This window comes from Didymosphaeria variabile (genome assembly GCF_027946475.1).
Source record: "Didymosphaeria variabile strain IMI 356815 chromosome Unknown scaffold_3, whole genome shotgun sequence".
Lineage (NCBI taxonomy): Eukaryota > Fungi > Ascomycota > Dothideomycetes > Pleosporales > Didymosphaeriaceae > Didymosphaeria > Didymosphaeria variabile.
The window spans coordinates 3407440-3431429 of record NW_026611622.1 but is presented as its reverse complement, the minus strand read 5'-3'; the positions used below and the strand labels follow the sequence as shown (position 1 = coordinate 3431429).

The following is a 23990-nucleotide window of genomic DNA, read 5'->3' as shown; positions in this document are numbered from 1 at the left end:
CCGATAGGAAAGCATGAGCTCAAGTGCCAAGCCACTAGGTGAAACGAAGCTCCGAACCGAACCCTCTCTCCGAGCTGACAGCGAACCCGACGGTGTTGTCACGGATCTGCACACGTAGAGACCCTGCATAGGGCTTTTCACGCGACTTACTGCAAGACGCCCTGAGGTCGTCGAGATGTGCAGGCGCGTCGCGGAAGTCGATGGCTGAGGCGTGGGCCTGATCACGTAGCGCAGGAGCGTGCTGGCAATCAGGGTCTGGAACCCAAACTAAACGGCCAATTCACAACTGCTGGAAGACCCTGTTCACAATTTTCGGATGCCAGCTGTGCACATTCGCTGTTTCGTGCCTTTGACGAAGGTTCGGATTTTCATGCAGTGGGGTAGCATCGAAGACGTGGATTCCTCATGTGCTGTCCAATGCATCGTATACGGACGCAGGCCACGCAACCAGGACGCCTCAGGCATCTTAAGATTGCCAGACGTCGCTGTGTAACGCCGGTAATACGAATCGTCCCACACTCAGACGTCCATCACAGCATCCAATCTACAGCATAAGACACCCCCAGCGGTCACACGAGGTAGTTTGTTCGTCCTCAAGTTGGAGCATCAGCCACAGGTTGTTCGTTTCTCCTTCGGTATGCTCCGCACGGACACTTATACACTGTACATACATATACGTAGCACTTGACGGTGCTTGCTACATTCATGTTTTCTTGACCTCGTGCAGCTCGGCGCACTTTAAACAAGTGCATCTAGCACCTCGCCGTGGCTGCCAAAATGAGTGCTGTTACGCGTAAGATGAAAAGGCACGCGGGGAGGATGCGATTTATGAAGCGCGCACATCAGGCTAGGGGTCCCGCCGAAGCTCAGCGGCCGTGCATCTTGCTTGGCCCGACCTCCGCTGTACTGCAGCTCTCAATCATTCACTCTCTGCGCCTCGTAGCGACAAGGCAAGCCCTGTCGAGCGCGAATTCCGAAAAGTACTCTTCAGCTTCACATCGGTACTCCGGTCGATCGCCGCGTCACGTTGTTGGCACCGCCTCGCCCGCTTCCTTGTTCCAAACGCCCTCGGCAGCCGCTTTGAAACCTCGACTCTTCCGACATTGCGAGTTTCAAGACCGCAAACTTACGTAGCACGCGCCTCTTGTGGTCCTGGGAAGACTCACAGGTATGCTGCCGCTGTTCGCCAACGCCACCCGTTGCTGTGCGGCGTGACCCATACTGACTGTTTGGCACCAGGCGCCCTCGCCCACCACACCCCTCGTTTGGATAGCCAACCCGTAGCCTTTGCAGCCGCCGAATTATTACCCAGCATCTTCTATTACCCTCGCACGCGACCGTAGCCATCCTCCCACAGCTGCCGCCTGACGCACTCCTACCGACATCCTCCCACAGCACAGCCCCCCTCTCACAACATGGTCGTCGCAACCATAAAGTACGTGCTAGAGGGAAGTCAGCATGCAGGAATGATCACTGACTGGCCGCATTAGGTGTGTCGTCGTTGGAGACGGTGCTGTCGGCAAGACATGTCTCCTCATCAGTTACACAACCAACAAGTTCCCCTCGGAATACGTTCCTACCGTGTTCGACAACTATGCCGTCACTGTCATGTGAGCCTCATCCTCGAGATCCTGCAAATCGGTGCTCCCTCATCACGCTGCATACGACCCAAAGCACCCCCCATAGTGGAGCATTGACTGATTGAATTGTAGGATCGGTGATGAGCCATACACTTTGGGACTCTTCGATACCGCTGGACAAGAAGATTACGATCGGTTGCGCCCGCTATCATACCCCCAGACTGATGTATTCCTTGTCTGCTTCTCCGTTACCTCGCCAGCGTCGTTTGAGAACGTCCGAGAGAAATGGTTTCCGGAGGTACATCACCACTGCCCTGGTGTTCCGTGCCTCATCGTTGGCACACAGGTAGATTTGAGAGAGGATGCATCAGTCAAAGAGAAGCTCGCTAAACAGCGGATGCAACCTGTACGACGGGAAGATGGCGAAAAGATGGCGAAGGATCTGGGCGCAGTCAAATATGTGGAATGCTCTGCGTTGACGCAGTATAAGCTTAAGGACGTTTTCGATGAGGTGAGCTTCCCCTTGATCTAGTATTCTAATTTTGATATGCTGATCTCAATGAAGGCTATCGTGGCAGCGCTCGAGCCTCCTACAACGAAAGAGGGAGGCAAAAAAGAAGGAAGAAGGAAGGGCAAAGTGTGCATTATTCTCTAGAAGGTGAACCGTTGATGATACTTCTATTCTCTACCAATCTTTTTGAAGGCCTGGCGTGATTTTGGATACCTTGCGGCCGGAGCCAATGAGTAGCGATGTTTCTTTCTTATTTATGAACTTGCACCCTATCCTTCTTCCAATTCAAGATCTCAAACATATCCCTTCTTTTGCCGCTATACCATGTTCTAGCTTACTATGCTGGTCTAGAATGGTGCGTGCCGGGCGAGGGCTGCCCTCGACGAGATAAGGTGAGACTGCCGAAAAGGCGTATGTCCTTTCTGGCCATTATTTTCCGTCACATCTTTGTTTACGTGCGCTCGCGTGCGTGCGTGCCGTTTGTTGTTGGTTGCCCCGGACGAGGGTTGTTTGGAGGTTTAGTGAAGACAGCGCACTATGCGGGCGTAGACAAAAACATCTCGAACGCGACGAACATCGTCGCGACACTCTCTTCCGCCCTTTTGCGCCTCTCTTGGATAACTGCTGACACCCGTTCTATTGAGCAGAATCTAGGTCTGCCGCTCTTGTGGTGGTTTATCTCAACCTCACGCCCTAGGCCTCAATCCGGTATAAAAATTCGAGTGAGCGCCCCTCATTCGCGTCTCTCCTGCTAGGTTCCAGTACTAACAAATAGACCTGCTCCTTCCGCTGCTGTACCCACGTTTGTATGTGCAATAGCTATGGCGTCACCGTATGAGACGCAGAAGAAGCGTCCCCCACCCATCGAGATACCTCAATCGTATCCGCAACGCCAGATTCCGGGCCCCAATGCTTTTGCGATTGCTGAGCGGGCCGCCGCCGAAGAGCAGCGAAGGCGAGCAGAAGGCGGCCAACAACTACCAGTGTCTTACTCGAGCAGACCAGGTCATGGCGGTGAGCAACAATGGGGGGCTTCCGCTGCTGATGGCCCTTCAAGCCTAGTAGTCTCTTGCTCAAACTCGACGGCTTCCAAGCTATCGACGAAAGGAAATCACTCGAACCTGGTTGATCACGTCCGCAAATCGCCGCGGAAATCAGCGTCCGTGACAAGCCGCTATGAATCAACAACGCAATCTAAGTATAATGAACGGAGCTATCCTAGCTTCACATCTACTCAGAGGCAATTCTTGGGTCTCCCCGAAGAAGCCACGTCAAGGGCTGAGATCGAAGCACAGAAAGAGCGCAAGCTTTTCAAACTGATGGGTCAAGTGCCTGACACGCCAACAGACGGTAAGTCGCTCTCACGGGCACGAATTATCAGAACTAATTTTGCAAGGTACTGCGCCTGCGTTGGACAACTATGTGAGCATCAACGACCTGAGACCGGGCAGGATCTCTCAAGTGAGCAAGCATTCAGAACAAGAGATCGTCACTCGAAGCCCGAAGAAGAAGATCTTCGGCGTGAGCATACCATTCTCTTCAAGGCCCGTTGTAAGCACTGGACCGACACCGCCGATGCCCCTGAAAGCGGCCAGGTTGATGGGAACGAGTCCATCTGGGAAGAACAGGAAGTTCTCCCCCTTAGCAAGGATGGCAGCTGGAGTTTCCGTACCGAGATCGGATACATCCAAGTCTCTGCCTTCGAAGTTGTTCAATCAACCCGTTCGTCACGGCCGTCGACGTAGCCCCGTGCAGTTGTCGCCTAGGGGTCGAACAGGCCGCAGGCCGTCTCCGCCAAAGTCCCCGGCGAAAGCGACCGTTTTCTCACATGAGCAGACGCTCGAAGCGCTGACAGGCTCCGGAGAGGTTGAGGCTCCACCAATTCCGCCGCGCAAAGATTCACTACCTCCGCACATTCGACAGCTTTTTCCTGATCTTGATCGTAAAATCGAGGCTTTAAAAGCCATGGAAAACAAATCTCCTCCGCGCACCGTGAGTCAGCTTCTTCGACCGCCAACACCAGAAACGGAACCGGAGGACTTCCATGACAGCGGCATGAAGCTGTTTCTTCCTTCCGTCCTGGAGATAGATCCTATTCCTTCAAAGGGTGGTGGAAGCCCCAGCAAGTACTGTCCTCCGGGTACCGCTGACAAGCCTGGGTTCGTTGAAGGTGAACCACTATTCTCTGCCCACGGCGTTATTGCGTACACAACTGAGGAAGACGAGCCGAGTCACAGCGCTCCGCTGAAGTCGCCGGACAACACCCCGCTCTCTGCTGTGCGTGCTGAACATCGCAGTGCTCCAGCGACTCCGATCACTGCAACCACCGCCTGGCTCCATCGGAGGGCACCCCAGGCGGACGGCGCCCCGCCTGACCAACGTTCGCCGAAGCTGGAATACCTTCTTCCTACTGTTTATTCGCCACCGAAGCCTGCAGTCCGCAAGAGTGAGGCCCAGCAGGTAAGTGCCCCCAGTCGTGCCTTCCTTCACACGCAGAAGCGACAAGTGCCCCACCTTCACCTTCCCATCAGATGGTCACCGTCCTTTACTTCCCGTTTCTCCGCTTCCTGTTCTACTTTAATTGACGCTTCCAACTGACTGACTGATGGCTCAGACTGAGGATCCCTTCCAGCCCACCGATCGACCGAGATCTGACACTCACACACTTTGTTCTGAGCGTGGATCAATCCCGATTGTCTTCCAGGGCGACGTGAGCGAGATTGATCCACATTCTGCTACAGCGAGGTCGGTTTCACACGCTGCAAGTGCATCTCCCGTGCTTGCTCCCAAAACGTACGGCGACGTTAGCAGGCCCGATCCCGCCGCGCGCATCATGGAGGAGCTGCGAATCAAACCTCGCACTGACGGACCTGCGACAGCCCCCACGCATGGCATTCTTCAACCTGAGCACTCATCTTCGCGACTTACAGACATGCTGAACGGTATGAGTCCTAGCAGGGCTGACTTTCACGGATACGACTCGTCAAGTGCGGTCCCTAGTCCGTTGCACAGAACTCCACAGGCTACTCAGGGCGCAATGGGTCCTCAGCAACCTGCTACCAACGTATTCATATCCAATACAGGTCGGACTCCATCCGCATTTCCTACTGCGCCTGTACCGCCTCCACCGAGGGCCGGGATACCCCTACATGACCACTTCTTCATGACAAACGAGCATATCGATGTGGTCGCCATGTCTATATATGACTGGGTGTCAAATTGCAACGATCAGGCCAGCAAGTCAGCATCGTCCAAGCACGAGCAGCTCAGGACCACTATTGAGCAGCGATTTGATGACATTAAGTCGCAGATCAATTCTGTCGGTGAGAAGGCCGATCATAACGGCAACCAGAGTCACAATCTCAGCGTTCAGCTGGACAAGCTTCGCGACTTCATTAAGGCTGAGGTCGTGGAGCCTCTGACTGCGCAGACTGCGAAAATGAACGCGATGGACCATGGCATCAAGGAGCTCCATAAGGCGGTGCAGGATCTACAATCACAGAGCCAGGCATCTACAGCTACGTTTCCGTCTCCCCACCAGGTATGCATCTCCTGTGCCGCAACACTTTCACCTTTACTGACCTCGACGTGTAGTCAAAAGAATCGTTCGTCAATTCGCGCTCGCAGCCCTCTTTCCCGCCCTTTTACGATGCCAACGGCCCTGGCAACGGTCCCATTCCTCCAGTGCCCTCAGGTCCACCTGGCTTTGGGCGTTTCGGGAATAACACTCAGCTAGGCCGTACAGCCTATGGTCGCGAGAGTAGGGAGAATAGCAGCTACGCGTTTCCCAACACCGGCAACCCTTATCATTCTGCGGGTACTCCGTTCATCAATGCTTACGGAGGAGGGGGGTACCAGCAGCCGATGAACAACTACCCTTCGGTGCATGATCAGCAGGCCTATGGGTACAACCAAAGCCTGCCAAAGTGAGAAGTTACAAGCAATGATTTGCACACTGCTGACCGCGGAAGGACAACGTTTGGTCAACCGTGAGCTTCGTACAGGGCTAATACTGGTTCCAATACCGTGAGTCTTTCACGAGATAATTGATGATCCTCGGACAGGGACACAAAGTCGAGCACTGTCGGCGTTTGTATTGCCCATGCTAGGAAAACACAGCTCGATCTTTGATTATGGTTGGGCAAGGCTGACATTGCAGCAAGGTGATGTCCCGGCCGGTTTGTACTCTATTGCGGATGACGATCTCCTACATTGGAGGACGGTCTTGGCCACGAAAAGTTTTTGTATTATAGTTTCTTTGGAAGAAGGCATGGCGTCTCTTTTCGAGTCTCGACGCTACCACAGTAGCGTTGGCCATAGGGCGCCCTTGGCGTCAGCTTTGGTGGAGGGCACGGATGTCTGGGGTACTTCTTCTCGATTCACACTAAAAAATTGACGCATGCGTGCAAAGATGCAAGCGGCACCGTCTTCTTTACAAACGGAGAGCGGAGCAAGTGATGTCAGTCTACCACAGAATGCCTCTATCGGTCCCTGGGCGAGGTTATGTGTGGATTCAGTGCGAATGTGCAGCCCTGGAGATGAACGTGACCTGCATATTACGCCTAATCTTGGCCCACCAGTCTAGTCTCCGAAAGCAATCGTGCCCAAATCAAGCAATCTTATAGGTCGGGATGCTTTTGATGATGCGCGTGGAAGCAATGTTGGGTTGCACAGGGCCGTAGGGGTAGACTGAAGGGTCTGGAGGGCACAGCAGACAGCAAATATGTGCGAGCGAGAGCAGTGAAGGTGAAAGTGCATGTCACAGCTATCTCCAGACTATCGACATCAAGATAGCCTTGCACGCGCCATCGCAATAGGCAGGCGTCCGGACAGGCACTTTGCTCGCGGCTAACCCGAACCGTGAACCTGCGGCGCCACCGAACCATCCACGCGGTGAGCGAAACACGACGGTGCCGCCGCAGCGCTCCATCAACACTGCGAAGATGACTTCGCAGCAGGGCCGCCCTCTGTCCCCCACCCAACTCTCCGCCCTGGCGGCCCCTCGTTCTGCGCGCATCGAGTCACACGCCGACTCGCAGAATGCGATAAGCAACTCCTCTATCGCGCTCCACTCCACCGGCAATGCAACCTCGAGTCACTTGAACGCGCACCTCCCGCCTCTCAACACGCACGACTCATCCGACCCGTCGCTGCCACGCTTTCACATCCGCAACCCCTCCGCCCACGGCCTCTCCCTGAACACCGACGTATTATTCATGAAGGCTGCTGAGCGCCTCGCGAACGAGTCGACGAACGAGGAGGGCAGCACGGGGGAGTCGCTGCGGCACTCGGCCACTGCGCCCATTGCAATACAGGAGGGCTATTTGCGGAGTACCTTTTCTGCGGGGAGCATGACCGGATCGCTGTCGCCTGGCTCAGCACTCTCGTCACCCGCATTGAACGCTCTGGTCGACCTCACTCCGCTTCCCTCGCCGCTGGTCATGAGTGATTCGCCGGGATCATGGACTAGGGGCGGCGTTTCGTTTCGCCCTCGCTCAAGAGGCGCGTCAGGTTCGTCACGAGACGACTCGTTCGCCATGTTTAGTAGAGGAGGAGCCACCTTGTCGCCCTCACCTTCACTGAAAAAGAAAGGATATCAAAAATTGAAGACCGCCGGAGAACAGGCAGTCGATGCAAGCATGCAGACCCAGCACAAGAACGAGGCAACTCGCGAGAGGAACAGGAGCCTTAGCGAGTTCAGGCCCGACACCATGCACAATATCGGTTCGCGACATGTCACGATTTCAGGTGTAGCACCCCAAACGTCTCAGCCCGATGCAACGTTCGAGTCTCGACTCCACCGCGAGGCATATCTGGCCGCACAGCGAGGCCTGGTACCAGCCACAGTTCCTGCGGGTCTGCCTACACCACCGGCTAGCAATCGGAGCGTCACTGAGAGTGAAGAGGAAGAGGTTGGAGACGACGACAAGATCGACTACATAATTGTGAGACAGGGCCCGCAGATGGCCAAGAAGCTCTGGCGCCCAGTACGCCAGCTTGGTCAGGGAACATTTAGCAAGGTCTGGTTAGCAACAAGCGAGAAGCGTCCAGCCAGCGACCCACTTGATGAGACCACACTCGATCCCCGCAAGCTTGTCGCCATAAAAATCGTCGAGCACGGTCCGGCAGGCGGCGCGGACGAAGAACGCGTAGAACTAAGCCTGAAGCGGGAAGTTGAGATGCTCCGCTCGGTCTCTCATCCTTCGCTCGTCCATCTACGAGCGTTCGATAATGGTGCATCGCAAGCGCTGCTTGTTTTGACCTATTGCCCCGGTGGTGATTTGTTCGACGTTGCCAGCACGAACCGCGAACTACTCGGTGTGGACCTCGTTCAGCGTATATTCGCTGAGCTGGTCAGTGCTACGCGATATCTTCATGACAAGCTCATCGTGCATCGCGACATCAAATTAGAAAGTAAATTACACCCGTCCCGTCAGTCTTCCCCAAGCAACATCTACTAATCGGTCACAGATGTCCTCCTTAACATTCCCGTCTCTACAGTACCTCTACTCAAGAACCCACGTTCACATCCGTACCCCATTGCAACACTTACGGATCTGGGTCTCTCGCGTCGTGTTCCTGCCCCGCCGGAATCACCTCTTTTGACTACTCGCTGTGGCAGTGAAGATTATGCTGCTCCTGAAATACTCCTAGGCCAGCCATATGACGGCCGTCAAACTGATGCCTGGGCGCTCGGTGTCTTGCTCTATGCGCTAATAGAAGGTCGCCTACCATTCGATTCCCCACCTGGCAAGCCTGCACGCAGCCGGCCTGCTCATCGTATCGCACGATGCGATTGGATGTGGATCAGGTTCGGTGACGATGACGGCGAGTGGGACACGGAGAAGGGCAAGGAGTGGGAAGGCGCGCGAGCTTGCGTCGAGGGTCTCCTGAAGAAGGTGTCACGAGGACGCAAGAGCCTTGAAGACATTGAGAAGATAGATTGGGTGCAGAACGGCATCCAGGTGGAAGGCGGTATGAGACGCAGGATTGAGGATGAAGAGTCGGAACAGACCACGTCCGACATGAACGTGAGGTAACCGTTAGTAAGGTTTCCTTACTGCTAATTCAACGCCATCGCCTACCACCATCGATGGCAATATGACCATCTCTCGGCGATGGAAAGCCCTGTATTAATAATGCAGTCCCTAATGGGACCAAGATTTCCTTGAGTTCATTTCGATTGGAAGGAGGAGGTCTGCACTTGGCGGGTCAGGTATCGGTGGGCTGGAGGACGGAACATAACGAGATACCATGGGCGGTGGGACACACGGTTCGATGAACGGGATGGGACGGACGCCTCTGGTACTCTTGGTCTGGTCACTCGCCCTGGGACACGCTCGCTTTTTTTGCTTGATCGGCTTCAGCCATTTTCTTCCTTGTACCTTCTACATACTTCGCTTTGATATCCCCTTTGCTCTTCTTAGCTATGCGTTGGGGGCTTGTATATCCCTTCTCGTCTTGTCGCTTCTGCTCCTTCCCCGCCGCCTTTACCTCTCTTCTGGCATTAGACAAAAAGAACGTTTCTACTGGGCTCGGGCTTGGATTCTCTATTGGATGGGAGGATGTGTGTTGGTAGTAGTCACTTGATTGAAAAACAAACAGAACGTCAGTGTGGAAGATAAGTTCCCTCGTACGTCTGCCAGTGATGTCTTCTCGTTCCACTTCCACGAGGACGGAGCGATCTAGACTTGTATGAGACAAGCTTCTACGGGACTTGATCTTGATGCTCACATGACTTATCTAGATTGTCCAAGACTCGGTTCTTCGCAAACTCCAGATCATGTACCTAGCTGATCTCAGCTGCTTTGTTGTTGTACCGCAGTAGCTGAGGTGTAGCTCTAGTCCGCATCCGCCCGACGAGATTATTGCCTAGCTTCGTAGCTCCACCACCACCAACAAAGCAATCCCCTTTCCCCAATCGCGGCTATCGCCCAACCTGTGGCGTAGGCCGCGTGTTAGGCGATGTACCCCTCTTTGTGACGCCATGTGTGGCAGTGCGCGTACGCTACGCGACCAAGCTTTCTGCTAAGCCTGCCATTGCCCAACCGACAGCATAGTTACCATCTGTCGGCAGCTGAGATGGTCCTGATGCTACTCTCCATCTGGCCAAGCCACCTCGTAAATACCGCGCAAGCTCGCGCAACCTGACGGCCGACCCGAGATGCAAGGCATTGGCGAATGAGACCAAGAGCTATGCCACGGTCCTACTTCCACGTGCGGTATCGAGGCGATAGTTCGGCCTTGTGTGACGAAATGCGGCCGGCGGGGTGACACCCTGCTGATATGGCACCATCCAAGCTGACAGTAGAACCAGCCTGATCTAGGAAACAGGTTTTAGGACTAGCACTTGGGCTTGACTGAGGAGGGGTGGATGAGGGGTAGCAATTGGGAGGTTATAAAAGAGGGAGCATGTCAAGCTATTCCCAAGTCTGATCGAAGCAGCTTACTCTTCTCTACCCTCACCCCAAAAGAATCAGCTTTCAGATTATAGCAAACTATCAACATGTCGGGATTCATGGACAAGGTCAAGGACAAGGTGAAGGATAAGGTGGGCAAGAACAACGATAACGACGACTCGTACGGCTCAGGCGGCCGCGACAACGACGACTCGTATGGAAGCGGTCGCAGGGACGACTCGGACACGTACGGGAGTGGCCGTCAAACCGGTACGAGCGATACTTTCGGAAGCTCCGGCCGCGACAACGACACCTATGGAAGCTCCGGCCGCGACAACGATACCTTCGGCAGCTCTGGCCGCGATACAAGCGATACTTTAGGAAGCTCCGGTCGCGATACAAGCGATACTTACGGAAGCTCTGGCCGTGATACAAGCGATACTTATGGGAGCTCTGGTCGTGACAAAGACACCTACGGAAGCTCTGGCCGCGACAACGATGCCTTTGGAAGCTCTGGACGCGATAATGATACCTTCGGCAGCTCAGGCCGTACTGGTGATGATAAGATTGGTTCATCTGGACGTGGCGATGACTCTTACGGCTCCACGGGACGTTCTGGAGCTGGGGACGACAGCTATGGATCCTCTGGCCGTGGTGATGTGACATCCTCTGGTGGTAAGTCTATTACCTGTCCAACAAGATCGACTTGTCATGCTAACAATCGACAGGCTTCGGAGGCGATTCGACCACCTCAGGAGGATACGGCTCGAGCCGCAGAAATGACGACGACAGTTTCGGGGCCGGCAAGACAACTGGTGACTTCGGTCAGTCGGGCGGTGATAGCTATGGAGGCAGTCGCCGCACCGGAGATGACGACTTCGGCAGTGGCAACACAGGCTCAGGCTTGGGAAGCGGAAGACAAACAGGTGGCGACAGCTACGGCCAGGGTGACTCCTACGGCAGCGGACAACGTCGTGATGACAACTACTAGCTTTGTGGTTGGTTCCTTCGCCATTATTGATGACCATTACGCGTCTCACTTTGTAGGCTTCATGTAGCAATCAAGTATATTATCAATGCACTTGCTGGTCTCTGGAAGGACCCATAAATCTGTCTATACTTCTTGAACATTAGGTCGAAATTGCGGATCCCTTGATTACATACATGGGTACAGCCATTTCAAGTCATACTTTGTGTGACGGAGGGTTCAGAGGACATATCTGAATCCCAAAGCCCTGCCTCCCAAAGCTGCCCCTCCAGATCCACCGACACTGCCTTCATTGTCAAGAACATCACGAACCGCGAGCTTCTTGTTGTCTCTCTGTAAAACTAGTCGTACGACCAATGCCAGTATAGCAACCTGAATACATAGTCAGTAGCAGGTTATTCTAATGCAAAATGGTAAAGACCTACAGAAAGAGCAACCGCAGCAGTCGCACTACCGCCTGGAAGATACCTTGGCCCATCCGTAGATGGATACACTAGACAACCAAGGTCAGCATATGAAATCATGATAATAGAAAAATAAAAACGCCGTGGTTTTCATTCTTTGCTTGATGTGTGTTGGATTGAAAAGCTTACTGTAAGGCCCATAAATGTTTGAGCAATTCCCGATCATGTTAGCAATTGAAATGCATGCTGATCTTTTGACCAGAGGGCGCGGAAAACTGTTCGAGACCCAGGTGAGGATGATCTGATAGGCCGAAACGGCACCCATAGGCATCAGAAACATCGCGAAGAATCTCACGCCTGATGCAATTCGTCAGTGTAACATGATGCGAAGAGCTCGGAGCTGCTTACCAGTGTTGAGTGAAGAAACGACAATGATGTTTCCCACTACGGATATCAGCATTAAACAGAAGATGTGTATGCTTCGGTCGTTGTATTTTCCGGCAGTGTAGGTTACTACGAGCGAAACCAGGAACGTTCCGATCCACACTGGCGCAGTGATGAGCAATGTCTCAATGTTCCCATAGCCAAGGGTCTTGACGATCGTCGGGAAGAAGTACTGGAAGGACTGCGACAGTAAACTTATGTGCTGAAGCAAGGTGAATAGGTACAGTCGAGGATCTTTAAAGGCAAGTATGACCCCATCTTTGATGGATGAGGCACCTCCCTCGTCCGACTCTCCGATGTCATCGACCAGTCTCCACTGGGCATATGCTTTTTCCTCGTCGGAAAGCCATGTCGTTGTGGCAGGATAGTCTGGGAGGATGAATGCCGCTGTGATAGCAACACCAATAGTAATGACTCCTTCTATGATGAACAACCATCTCCTGATGGTATTGTCAGCCTGGTTCCGCATGAGCATGATATGGAATACTACCTACCATCCAGCAATGCCGTGAGCACCACTTAGATTGCCCAACACCCCTGCCCCAAGGAGACCACCAAAAGCATTCGCTAACGAGGATCCCGCGTAGAACCAAGCGATTCGGTGTGCCAACTCACTACGAGTATACCATGATGACATGAGAAAGATTGCACCTGGGAAAAAAGGTGCCTCGGCGAAACCTAGAAAGAAACGGCAGGCAATAAGACCGCCAAATGAGTGGACCGCGGCCTGCGATGCCGATATCGTTCCCCTTGTACAGTGAGCTTGCTGCCAATAGCGAGGTAATTATATCAACAGCTCTTACCAGATTGTCATGGCAGTGCCGAGGTACCAAGAGGGACGCAAACGCGTTATAAGCAGGTTCGAAGGTAGCTGCATCAACAAGTAACCGACGAAAAGGATACTAGTTGCCAAATTGAAGTCCGTCCCCTCCATTCCTGCAACACATTACTTATTTGTGATGCATTATCGGGGAATCTCTTACCCAAGTCGGCCTCTAACGTGCCCAGTCTTGCTTGCGATAAATTGCTATTTACGTTCAGCTATTCGATGTACCTTCTAATGAGCTGTAACCATGATTTGCCGTTGAAAACTTACTTTCGGTCTAAGAAGTTAAGGAGATACCTGTCGTGGAGTTAGACTCGGGTGTGATGGGGCCAAGCATATCAATATGATCCAAGACCTGCGTGATTCCTCTCGCTACCAACCGCGCACCAACGGAGGATGGAGCGTGAATTCCTAGCTGACTTACATCAATATCAGCAATGGCAGCAGGTGAATGTCAACCTTCCTCAGGAGCTTCTTCGTAATATTAGAATGGTATTCAGGCATCGAGTTAGCAAACTGCATTCCGAGAGTTGCAGCTGTGTCGTCTCCAGGACCAATTTTGTGCTCAATACCATGCACTTGGGCCTTGTCGTCCCCATCCGCGGTAAGGTCGGCCATTATGTAGGGACTCGATCCTGAAATCTTTGTATATGCTTCAGAGGCCAAGGGCGAGATGAGCAAGTTGCACGTCGATAAATGATATGAATGAGGCTCAAGTTAATTTATTCTACAACAGGGAACAGCACTGAGTGAGCATCCGCACTTCTTGCCGTCATTTCGCGCTAGTCTTCGGGATCGGGGAAGAAACAAGCGAAGAGGGAAGCAGAGTGTGGGGAATGCGGAGAAGCCAAAGACTGGCTAAGCTCTATCACGACTCAGAGAACCCACTATATCGACGCGGGCTGCGATACTATTTGTTGCGAACCTTGATCGCTGTATCACATGTACACGCGCGAATCCGTCATCAGTCGAAAGATCCAAGGCGGCGAGGATAACCTCGATGCGAACCGACCGCTGCCCGCCTAAACGCCGTCTCCTCGGTTTACCCAGTTAGGACATGTCCCATTCAACATCGGAGTGTCACAAGATGATCGAGCAGTACAATTGTCCTTCTAAGCGTTGTATTATTATCATTCCTTGAGCATCTATGAAGGAAACGAGGATTTCGGCAAGAATGGCCGCAAAAAAACAATTGCGAAACTACAAAATGTTGTACAAAGCGTATTATCTGAACTTCATGGCTTACTCCCTGGTACCTCCGAGATAGGTAACAAATTCCGTTTACTTTTTCGAACCAAAACAACAATTTGTTGGCGCCAATATAGGAACATAAGCATAAGTACCACTGGAATCGCGACAGTCCAAAACACCCAGCCTCTTGAATTTCCTGGAAGGAAGTCTCCGCCCATGGAAAATATCGCTGCAACCGTGGATAAAGGTATAAAGAGCATGGTCAGTACGGTGATTTTGGATAAGCTTTGAGCATTTGCATTGGAGATGCGCGCTTCTTGGATCGTGATGTATTGCAAATATCCCGTTGCCAATGAGTTCGTCAAGCCGTCGACCACACGTGTAAGGTCCTGGACCGATCTCCATCCGTCGATCTCCCACTGCGATGGCGTCCATCCCATATTCGGACTCAGCGGCATGTTGGAACTGGTAGGTAGACCAAGTGCGATCATATTGTCTTCAATCTCGCGACAGAAAGCTTTCATAGCAGCGCAGCTGCCCACGACGAAATCGAAAAATTGGTGGTGCCATCTTGACAGGGGCCCTTCCGAGAAGCTGGACAGAAATTTCTGTTGCATTTGACATTTTTGGAGTCGGAATAGATTTAATTGTCTTCGTCGCAGAAAAGCGATCAATGTCGCGATGACGAGTTTGCGGGGAATCTCCACGGCGGACATCGGGTCTGTTACGCCTTTGCCGTCGTCATAATCATTGGACAACATCATATCCAGTGTATCATCGAACAAAGATCTATACTCCGGTATCTCGTAGCATCTCGACCACTCCAACACCTTATGTGGAAGTTCTTCTTGAACATGCGTCTCAGGGTATAGGAAGTGCTTCGGTATCGAATCCTCGTCTCTCAGTCTGGATCGCAGAGGCGCTAGCTGCATCGAAGGAAGGCAACGGACGAAACCTTGGAGCGGAGGGTCTACGAGGAGAACCGCGTCCCAGGAACCATCTTCGCGCGGGTGAGAGCTCCAGAAGGACATCTGATGATGACTTCGGGGTTCATCGTAGAAAGGCCCTTTTGGGTCGTACATATTAAGGTAGCGAGAGACATTGGTGTTGAAGGCGAACGTAGAAGTGTTACCTTCTGCCCCTGGCGGAACATTGATTTCAACTCGATTTGAGGTTGCATAACGCAGGCGAAACTGAGAGCTAGTGAATCGGATGAATGGACTCCGGTGATTGAATGCCGACACCGCTGGGTCGTCGTATTGGCCGGCAAAGAAGCTTGGAGGTATTCTTAACCGTGATCCTAATGCTAAGATGTAGTTGCAAGGCAGATCTTCTAAAATGAAGAGTCGCCGTTTCCCTGGGTCTTTAGAGCCAAGGTCCAAGGTAGACGAAGTATCGAGAAGGTAATGCCTAAGCTGCACCGAATTCTGGAACGAAGTACACTTAGGCTGGCATCCTCGTTCGAAATCGAGGACGGCACACCTTCCGATCTCTCGCTCGACCGGAGATTGATTCGGGATCGCTTTCGCAAAGTTTGGGAAGAAGTCTCGGATTCGATTCTGTATCAATCCCATGTACTCGGCTTCATCATCATCAATGAAGGTAAATGATGATGCAAAACTGGAGGTACTCGGGTTGCAGGCCTTGTGTCCAACGGTCATGATGTGAGTTGTTTCTTAGATTCAAGCACCTTCAAACAAGAATTTCAACCTTGTAAACGTTCCGAACTCGTCGATGTTGGTTGGATGTTCGATTATAGGATATTACGAGAAGAGGAAAGTATCGCAATGAATGATACAATCCACCATATTGGCCTGACAAGGAATGCAAAGCGGGACCGTCATTATAAGGGACCGTCCTTGAGACCAAGAACACCTTGGGAACCGTATGCAAGGGGCAACTCCTGGACACAAGTGCGTATAGAGGCGCAGTCGTCGCGAGCATCTCTTCGGCGCAAGTCCTTCGATAGGGACAAACTCCTCGATTTCAAGTTAGCATTTGGAAAGTTTGCGATGACCAAAAAGCATTAGCTGTTGGGGTTTCAGCCATCTGTACCTTGGATTGGACCTTAGCACTAAGTTTTGTGCTTCGGTGGATTGGCCCTTCGCCTGCTGGTAAGGCTGAAACAAGCCACACTCTGAATCGTGTTTCGATTACAGTTCCAACAACGCCACAGAATGAGACAAGTACAAATTCTCAGGACGAGCTTAATTGTTTCGCCCCAAATGGCAAGCCGTCCATCGACCCCCGGACATAGTTCAGAGCATGATGATTACAACGTTTTGGAAGTAGGCCGTTCCAATATGTCCACTTCAGGAAGTTTAGCTGGACTTTATGCTATCACTTGATCTTTTGCTTTCCGATGAGGCGATTACAGTACGCAAATAGGCATCAGGCGTCGTTTGAAGGTGTCCGCGTATGTACATAGTTGAATTGTGGCGTAATCAAAGCTTAGAGACAACTGTTTCACTTTAGTTAGGGCTAATCTTGAACACCGTATGCTACACCAGCATAACTATACATTGCCCGAAAACTTTCATGCCAGTCCACCTCAAGGCTCTCATCAATATCGATAACTCGTCCTTTCGAACAGACAGACTGCCGTTCTGATACACTGGCACTACCCTCGAAAGTCTTTCTATGTGCTAATAATTGGGCTTTTCACAATGTTCGTTATTCCAGAATGCGCGAAACATCCTTCGAAAATTTGTACTTCCGCCAGTAGCATCTGCCGAAGATTCCTCTAAGCTCTCATCCCTCGCACCTATCGGTGACTAGTTCGACTCCAGCCAGTCTTTCCTCCAGGTAGCTTCATCCATCTACTCCAAGCGAAGATTTGACCTCGGTGAGGTATCAAGCTCAGCCTCGTAGGTTTTTGGAACGCCTTGGTACCCTCGCTCCGTTATGAAACCTGCAAATGTCATGCCGGACCCACCTTTGACATATGATCTCCAAGCTTCGATATCTCGGACGCTCAGTGCCCACCCCCACTCGAGCCATGGGTACGACGATGCGCTCTGGCAGTTACGCATGTCGAGCACAACTTGAAAATCCCTTGTACCCATTCTGATCTGCGCAGCTCCTTGCTTGATGAAGCGAGCAAATTGGCTGTCAAGACCCATGATCACGCAGTATAGCAGCTACGAACGCGGAGATGTGTTCCCCGCGAGCAATCGTAATTTGGCACGTGTTCATTTGCTGTAGTGTGCATAAGCTATCACCAACTTCGAGGATCGTGAAGACTTATTCATCACTTCAGGCGAAAGTTCGGAGCCTCTACCCGAGTCTTGAAGGGCTTGACGAGAGAGAGCGTCGGAAAGAGAGGTAATGACTGGGTTATCGTTGTAGTGGATTTCAGCACACTAAAAGCGGACCAGAAAACATAACGTGATCATTTCTAGTGGGCAAAAAAGGGGTTCACTTTCGGTGTATCTCAGTCTGGGTGGATGTTTGGCCACATGTTCATCTGCGCAGACTTGGATAATCTTATAAGCTTCATCATGCACTGTGCGGCACGTTACGAGGATAGCCATGGGGAGACCCCGAAAGATGACGGTAACCGTCTTATGGATGTTGTCTGCGTTGGAGGTCTTCAAGGTATAGTGCTTGATTTGCATTGGCAAGCGCCCGTATCCACATCGTTTTAGCGAACTACGTCGGGTACTGCAACCTTACGAAGAGACATTATAAAGCATCAACTACTTACACCGTAAGACGGTGTCTCCTTCGGCAGGTTTAGAAAACGGAAAGCCGTCACGCATTGAGAAACGACTGCTGCCATGGTGGCGGTAGCTGGTGCTCGTCGCCTCGTATTGGAAAGGGAGTGTCTGACGAAGATGAGAAGGCTCTAGTAAGTGAGAAGCGTTTGGGGCAGTTGTGGGGCACGTGAGGTAAACCATCATGTTCACCTACAGCACTGCGCTTAGATTCGATGCACTGAGTTAACCCAGGATACCCAATTGCGCGACCGAAAGTATCTCAAATATCTATGCCTAACTGTATCATCCATCCCTTCAGACAGCAGTACCTGGTTCAATTTCAGTCCATGAGCAGTGGATGTTTAACTGTATTTCTTGGTTCGAGAAGTTGCCTGTGGTGTCGCTACTGTGAGTCGAGACTACACATGTACCGTATGCAAAAGTGAAGTGACAGCAGCCGTGGACGTCCCAATCCACCTACAAAAGCGCGTCACACTCTTTTCAAAGGACTCATCCCATCGTTCGTCTCTGGATTCAACTAGTCCAGTTTTTGATAAGTATAACTACGGGTACATCTTCTTCGTGCCTGTAGATTCCCAGCAACATGAAGGGATTTATCCCAGATAGCCGATCTTGACGACTCTTCCCTTGCTTATTTGTTTTTCGATATACAACAACACAACACCTTCATACCACCTAAGGCCCGCTTCGCCACCCGCCACCCCTTCCACGTCCTCTGAACCCTCCTCTACCGCCCCCTCGTCCTCCTCTGAAGTCTGATTGTTCCGTCCATGGGCCAAAGTCCCCACCCGCTTCGACCACACGGTCCTCGTCATCAAATGTAAACCTAACCTTCTGATCGAGCCTACTCGCCTGGATACCGCGACCCTTGCGCTTCTCTTCAGGTGCCCAATCACGACTAGTTTCCCCCTCGAGGTCCCTCCTCCGTGCATCCGCGCGCTCATCTGAAACAGGAAGAAAGTACAGTTTGGGTTTCGTGGCCGTGGAATTGAACAGCTCGTCGAGTGTTTTGAATGACGCCTCGGCATTCTGTCTCGTTTCCTGCGTAGGCGCTGATCCAGGTGCTGCAACTTGGTGGCTTGCCCTTCGCGGGCCCTTCGGCGGATTAAAAGCCGCAGCTCCAGCACCTACTTCCTGGAAAACAGCTGTGTATCCCCCCCTCTTCACTCTCTTCATAGACGACCTCGAATTTCTTCGCAGGAATGGGTCGACCTGCAGCCCGCGCTTCCTTCTCCGCAGCCATGGCATCTTCTTCTTCCTGGATCCACGCAGAGCATTTCTCGTCGGGCACGAAGTCTACCCAGAGGTCTTTCCTATTTCCCTCGGGTGGCCAGATTGTGCCGTGTAAAGAGGCGCGAACGCGGGAAGCGGCGGTGGTGGAGGCGAAGCGGACGAGGGCGTGAGTTTTCATATTGTCGAGAAAGAGGGTGGATATGATGTCTGGGTCTGGATCTGCGGAGGGAGGACAAGCGAGGGTGACGAGATGTGCGCGGAGGGGTTCTGGGCGGAGGGGGCGCATGAGGTTGCGGATGTAGAGGGAGGGAGTTGCGAGGTGGAGGGCTGGGGTTATGAAGCGGTCGTCTGGGAGGTCTGTCGGTGCGTCTGCTGAGGGTGGTTCGGAGGTTGGCTCGAGAAGTTCGCGATAGCGGGGCGCTTTCTCTTTCTTCCCCGAATGGTCTGTCTCTGACTTCTTGGATTCGACTTCTGGTTGCCCACTGCGTTTTTCTTCTTCCATAGCCTTCTCGTCGAGCTCCTTTTCTGCCTCTTCGGGTGCCCGCTGGTCCATGACCGTGTCTTCGTCTACGGCAGGGGCAACCACGTGCACAGCATCTTCACTCGGCCTTGGCTTTTTCGCGCGTACTTCCTGCGCTGATAGTTCAGGCGTCAGGCTCCTCCTCTTACGCTTCCTAGTGTCAGCCTCAAGCTCCTCCGTATTCAATCTTGACTGATCCGCAGTCGTGGTTGTTGATCGCTCGGATATAGAAAGCAGCTCTGGCTTCTCTATTGACGGCTTTTCGTCCGGAGCGGGTGAAGGTGTCTGAGTAGGTCTTGCGAAGTCGGTTGCGTGTGACTCGGTGGGTATTTGCACGGGCTCTGCTGCTACTGGAGCGGGTTGCGCATCTTCCTGAGACGCGCTAGCCGCAGCATCTTTTTCTCTGAGCGTCTGATGCAGGGTCTTCTTGTGCAGCCTCTGGCGCGCTCATTTTCGGCGAAGCTTCTGCTGCCTCTGTAGGTTGTTCGGTCGTGGTAGGTTCCGGCGCGGCTGCAGCAGCTTCATCATCCGCCTCGGGAGGCTCTAAAGACGCTTCTCCTATCGCAGGCTCTACAATGATATTAGCAAGCAAATCCCAAGCACCGTACACGCGCGCCTCCGACGTACCTGCTGCCTCTTCCTCCTCAGCCTGCGCAGCGGCCGGCGCGTTCTCAGTCTCTCCTTCGTTCGCATTCTCTACATCCCACTCCTCAAGCTTCTCGATGATCTGCGCCTTCCTCGTCAACCCCGTGCTCGGAATATTTCTGTCTTTGAGCACTTGGCGCAGCTTTGCGACGGTTTCTTTGTTGTAGTCTGTCATCGTCGAGATGCTAACCAATTGCGAGTATGTGAGAGATCAGATCAATCGCATGCGAGCGATAATTGAAAAGAAACCGAAGAGTTGTGCAGAAGTAAGAACGTGGGGGTTGGAGCAGAATCGTGTTGTGGAGAAGGCTCAAGCTTGTGACGGATGCAGCTCGGCGTTTTGAAGCACAAGGCTGGGGCAGCGCGTCAGGGTGCGCTAACGGCATGGCTTGCATAAGCGCAAGGGCAAGCCACGCTTTGTGTGCCACAACGATCTTCAGCCGCCTGAACCGTTTGAAGGTACAGGTAAGCAAGCATGCAATGTCGGTCCAAGTTGCTTTGTTCGATCTAAAGCGTTGTCATGAAGGAAACTGACGCAAGTGCAGATCTCGGTAGATCCGGGCTCGAATGAGTAATTAGCATCAATAATGGATTGGTTCAAATTGTTAGTTCCCGAGTTTGATGCTCAAGAACTGGTTCCTATAATCCTACATCTTATTCAAACATGTCGTACCAGAACCTGCTCGCCATAGCAATCCTCATGAGGGTATCCAAATGCAATCCGGGCCGTCCCAAGACCTCAACCCAACCTAACGCCTGCAATGCAATGTACCCGATAATCAAGAAACCAAGCGCAACTGCTGTACGCTAGAGGAAACCAAGTCGTTGATATGGTTCCCATTCAAATAAAACCATTTGAAGAATAATTTTCGGGTGGTGGCCGGTCCCTAGGTCGTGCGATGTTCTGAACGTTCTGTCCATTCACACCGCCAAACATATCCCAAGCTTGGTTGTTGTTATACGTCGGTTGCGGTTGTTGATGCGGAGCTGGACGATAAGAAGTCTCTTGACGATCATAGTATGGGTTTGTCTGCATACCCGGTGACACTATGCCGTGTTCCTGTCCAGGCGTCGCAGCCGAGGAATGGCTGTACGAGTTCCCATATCGGTCGTTCGTGCGGTGGTACGGGTCCGACTCCTGTCTTGACAAAGTCGGGTTAGTCTGTGCATTAGACAAAAGGCCTGCACGGTCAGAGTGATCAGACCGTTGTACGCCTATTTCCTTGTCCAACGCCGTTTCGGTCGCAGATTCTCCATTCCCAGCAAAAGTAGGCCCGCTATGATACCCGGTGTCGGTTGACAGCGGGTCGAGCTTAGTTTGATAGGATGGGTCATCCTTGCGATGCCGTGCGCCGACGAACAGCCAGCGGAATCCACGTGCACAGGCTTTGACCATATCCCACGGGTTGAAGGTGGAAATAAGCGCACGAGCCGGGCCGTGAGCGTATTTCTTCGGCGCTTTGGGAACTTGGTCTTCACCCGCTTGTGGGAGAGGCTCGTGACGTCGTGCAAGATCATATGGTTTCCAAGGGAAGGCGAACAGGTGCAAAACCGCGAAGATAGACATCTCGACACATGTCAGCATTGACGGGATACCGATCCTTAGATCAGGTCCAGCAATCTTCTTAGTCGCTTTAAGAGGCCCGCTGTCGGCAGTCAAGAGTGATATGATCCAGCTCTGCCAGAAACAGAAGAAAATGACGAGTTTGATGCAGAGCACCTTCATGAAAGGTCGGTGGGGGGCCAGGTCTTCCTTGAGCTGGATGTAGAACTGGATCAAGCAATACATGGCGATCGTAACGGAGACGGCTTCGAAGCCCGCGACCCAGATATATGCGAATCGGGGATCTTTGGAGCTCTGGCAGTAGCGGCCAAAATGTTGGGTAATGACGGCAACAACTGTGAAGAACGGACGGATGAAGCAGTATTGGAAGATGCTGAGCCAAACAACCTAGTCGCTGTCAGTAATTGATCTTCTCCCACATTACGGCTAACCTACATTGAACCAGGTGAGTCCGCTTCGCGGTCTGCGCAGCCAACCCTTGTCCTCGCCGCCTGTGCACTTCTGCATCCAAGTCACTGGCCACACCCAATTCTTCGGTTGCACGCTCCGGAAGTAGTCCTTTTGTTCGTGTAGATTTGGTGCGATGTAATGGCACATCAAGGTAAAGAAACTCGCGATGGCGAATGCTTCATAGCAGTCACGTAGAACCTCGAAGTATACGGCTTTGTGGTAGTATAGGTAGCTCAAAAAAGAAACGGCGGCATAAATGGGTATCATAAGTAGGATCCGTATGATGCTGTTTTCATCAGTCGAGGTCTTGCAGCCCATGAAGTCATACACACTGTTTCTGTTCGTATGGTTTCAAGTAGTGCGTCGCATGCCGCAAGATCAAGAAAAAGGCTATAGCAAGTGCGAGTGCACCAAATGTCGCAGAAAGGATCAGACCGAAGTGGTGGAACGTAAGGCTCTTCCATAATGGTTCCTCAACGACTACGATGCTGTCAGTCCAGCTATCCGCGTGTGCAGTATCGGGTCGGCTTACTTGTCTCGTGTTCGAGCTTCTCGCTTTCACACTCCAAGCGCTTGCCCAGCTGGTGCGCTGCTCTGGCAAAAGAGCCGATGATGGGTGCTGCCTCAAGAGGATCGGGCGCCTCTCTAGCGAATATGCGGGTAGCCATGCTTGTAGGAGGGCGTGTAGAGCATCCGGTCGTGAAGGAAGCGGTGACGCGGGAGAGGAATGCGCGTAAGCCGGCGCAGGAAGGTATGCGCTTCGTAGTCCCGCGCGGTCGTTTGCAGCGTACACTTCAGGTTTGAAATGCGTGGAAGGACGTTGGAAACAATGCAGTTCGCAAGGGGTCCAGTGGGTTTTGGTGGTGGAGAACCAAGTTAACAAGGAGGCTTTGAGGAAGGCGCGAAAGGTGACGAAGCAGCGGGTCGCAGCGCGCGGCACGTTTCACGATTGGGCATGGCAGGGCACTTGTTATGCGCCTATAATGGGGATCAACGGCCCTGCAGGGGGCGCAGCCGCCACAGGTGGCGCTACTATTTCGATGCATTCAATCGTTTCTGGTAGACACGTTGCGACGTGAATGCTCAGGTGCTGACCGTACGTCATGCGTCAAGCCTTCACAAGCCTGCGGGGCGGCCATGGCGCTCCTGGGCTGCATCGCGGAGAAATGCTTAGCGCTGAACGATAAGCAAGGTAGATCTCTTCCTTTCTTCGGAGGGTGTGCTCTACCCTCCATGTAAGAAAACACGCTGTGGATATGTCCGTAGCAGCAAGACATGGTCTTCAACCGTGCTACCCTTGTAGGCAGATTGCGCCAACGCCTTCACTGCACGCCATCTCACGCAATGAAGCATGTATCTCATAGACGAAAGATTATTTCTTGTCCGTGTGCTGCGATCTATGTTCGAATCGCACCAGGCACCTATCTGTCGCAGCTACATCTACTACTTCCATGACCTCGCATTGCTGAGAACGTCTGCTCAGCATCTCCGTCCGCAATCAACAGTCTACCACGAA

At 52.5% G+C, this 23990-nt stretch overlaps 6 protein-coding genes across 6 annotated transcripts; 4 read left to right on the top strand and 2 right to left on the bottom strand.

The window, feature by feature from the left end:
* Positions 1 to 1415: 1415 nt before the first annotated feature.
* On the top strand, positions 1416 to 2235 carry cdc42 (GTPase Cdc42; the record flags this gene model as incomplete). Its single annotated transcript, XM_056213237.1, has 4 exons — positions 1416 to 1435; positions 1491 to 1610; positions 1713 to 2091; positions 2146 to 2235. 4 exons carry the CDS (start codon positions 1416 to 1418, stop codon positions 2233 to 2235), a joined length of 609 nt encoding a protein of 202 aa, XP_056073545.1.
* Positions 2236 to 2912: 677 nt separating this feature from the next.
* N0V89_004451 (uncharacterized protein) lies at positions 2913 to 6021 on the top strand (the record flags this gene model as incomplete). The annotated part of the gene is made up of 4 exons (XM_056213236.1): positions 2913 to 3441; positions 3488 to 4551; positions 4706 to 5632; positions 5686 to 6021. The coding sequence occupies 4 exons, from the start codon at positions 2913 to 2915 to the stop codon at positions 6019 to 6021; spliced, it is 2856 nt and encodes a 951-aa protein (XP_056073544.1).
* A 608-nt stretch (positions 6022 to 6629) lies between these two features.
* N0V89_004450 (uncharacterized protein) lies at positions 6630 to 9131 on the top strand (the record flags this gene model as incomplete). Its single annotated transcript, XM_056213235.1, has 3 exons — positions 6630 to 6635; positions 6909 to 8505; positions 8563 to 9131. The coding sequence occupies 3 exons, from the start codon at positions 6630 to 6632 to the stop codon at positions 9129 to 9131; spliced, it is 2172 nt and encodes a 723-aa protein (XP_056073543.1).
* A 1466-nt stretch (positions 9132 to 10597) lies between these two features.
* Positions 10598 to 11481, top strand: N0V89_004449 (uncharacterized protein; the record flags this gene model as incomplete). Its single annotated transcript, XM_056213234.1, has 2 exons — positions 10598 to 11165; positions 11219 to 11481. The coding sequence occupies 2 exons, from the start codon at positions 10598 to 10600 to the stop codon at positions 11479 to 11481; spliced, it is 831 nt and encodes a 276-aa protein (XP_056073542.1).
* Positions 11482 to 11697: 216 nt separating this feature from the next.
* Positions 11698 to 12801, bottom strand: N0V89_004448 (uncharacterized protein; the record flags this gene model as incomplete). The annotated part of the gene is made up of 3 exons (XM_056213233.1): positions 11698 to 11850; positions 11904 to 11971; positions 12291 to 12801. 3 exons carry the CDS (start codon positions 12799 to 12801, stop codon positions 11698 to 11700), a joined length of 732 nt encoding a protein of 243 aa, XP_056073541.1.
* A 5936-nt stretch (positions 12802 to 18737) lies between these two features.
* N0V89_004447 (uncharacterized protein) lies at positions 18738 to 20635 on the bottom strand (the record flags this gene model as incomplete). The annotated part of the gene is made up of 3 exons (XM_056213232.1): positions 18738 to 19189; positions 19230 to 20261; positions 20419 to 20635. 3 exons carry the CDS (start codon positions 20633 to 20635, stop codon positions 18738 to 18740), a joined length of 1701 nt encoding a protein of 566 aa, XP_056073540.1.
* Positions 20636 to 23990: the final 3355 nt, after the last annotated feature.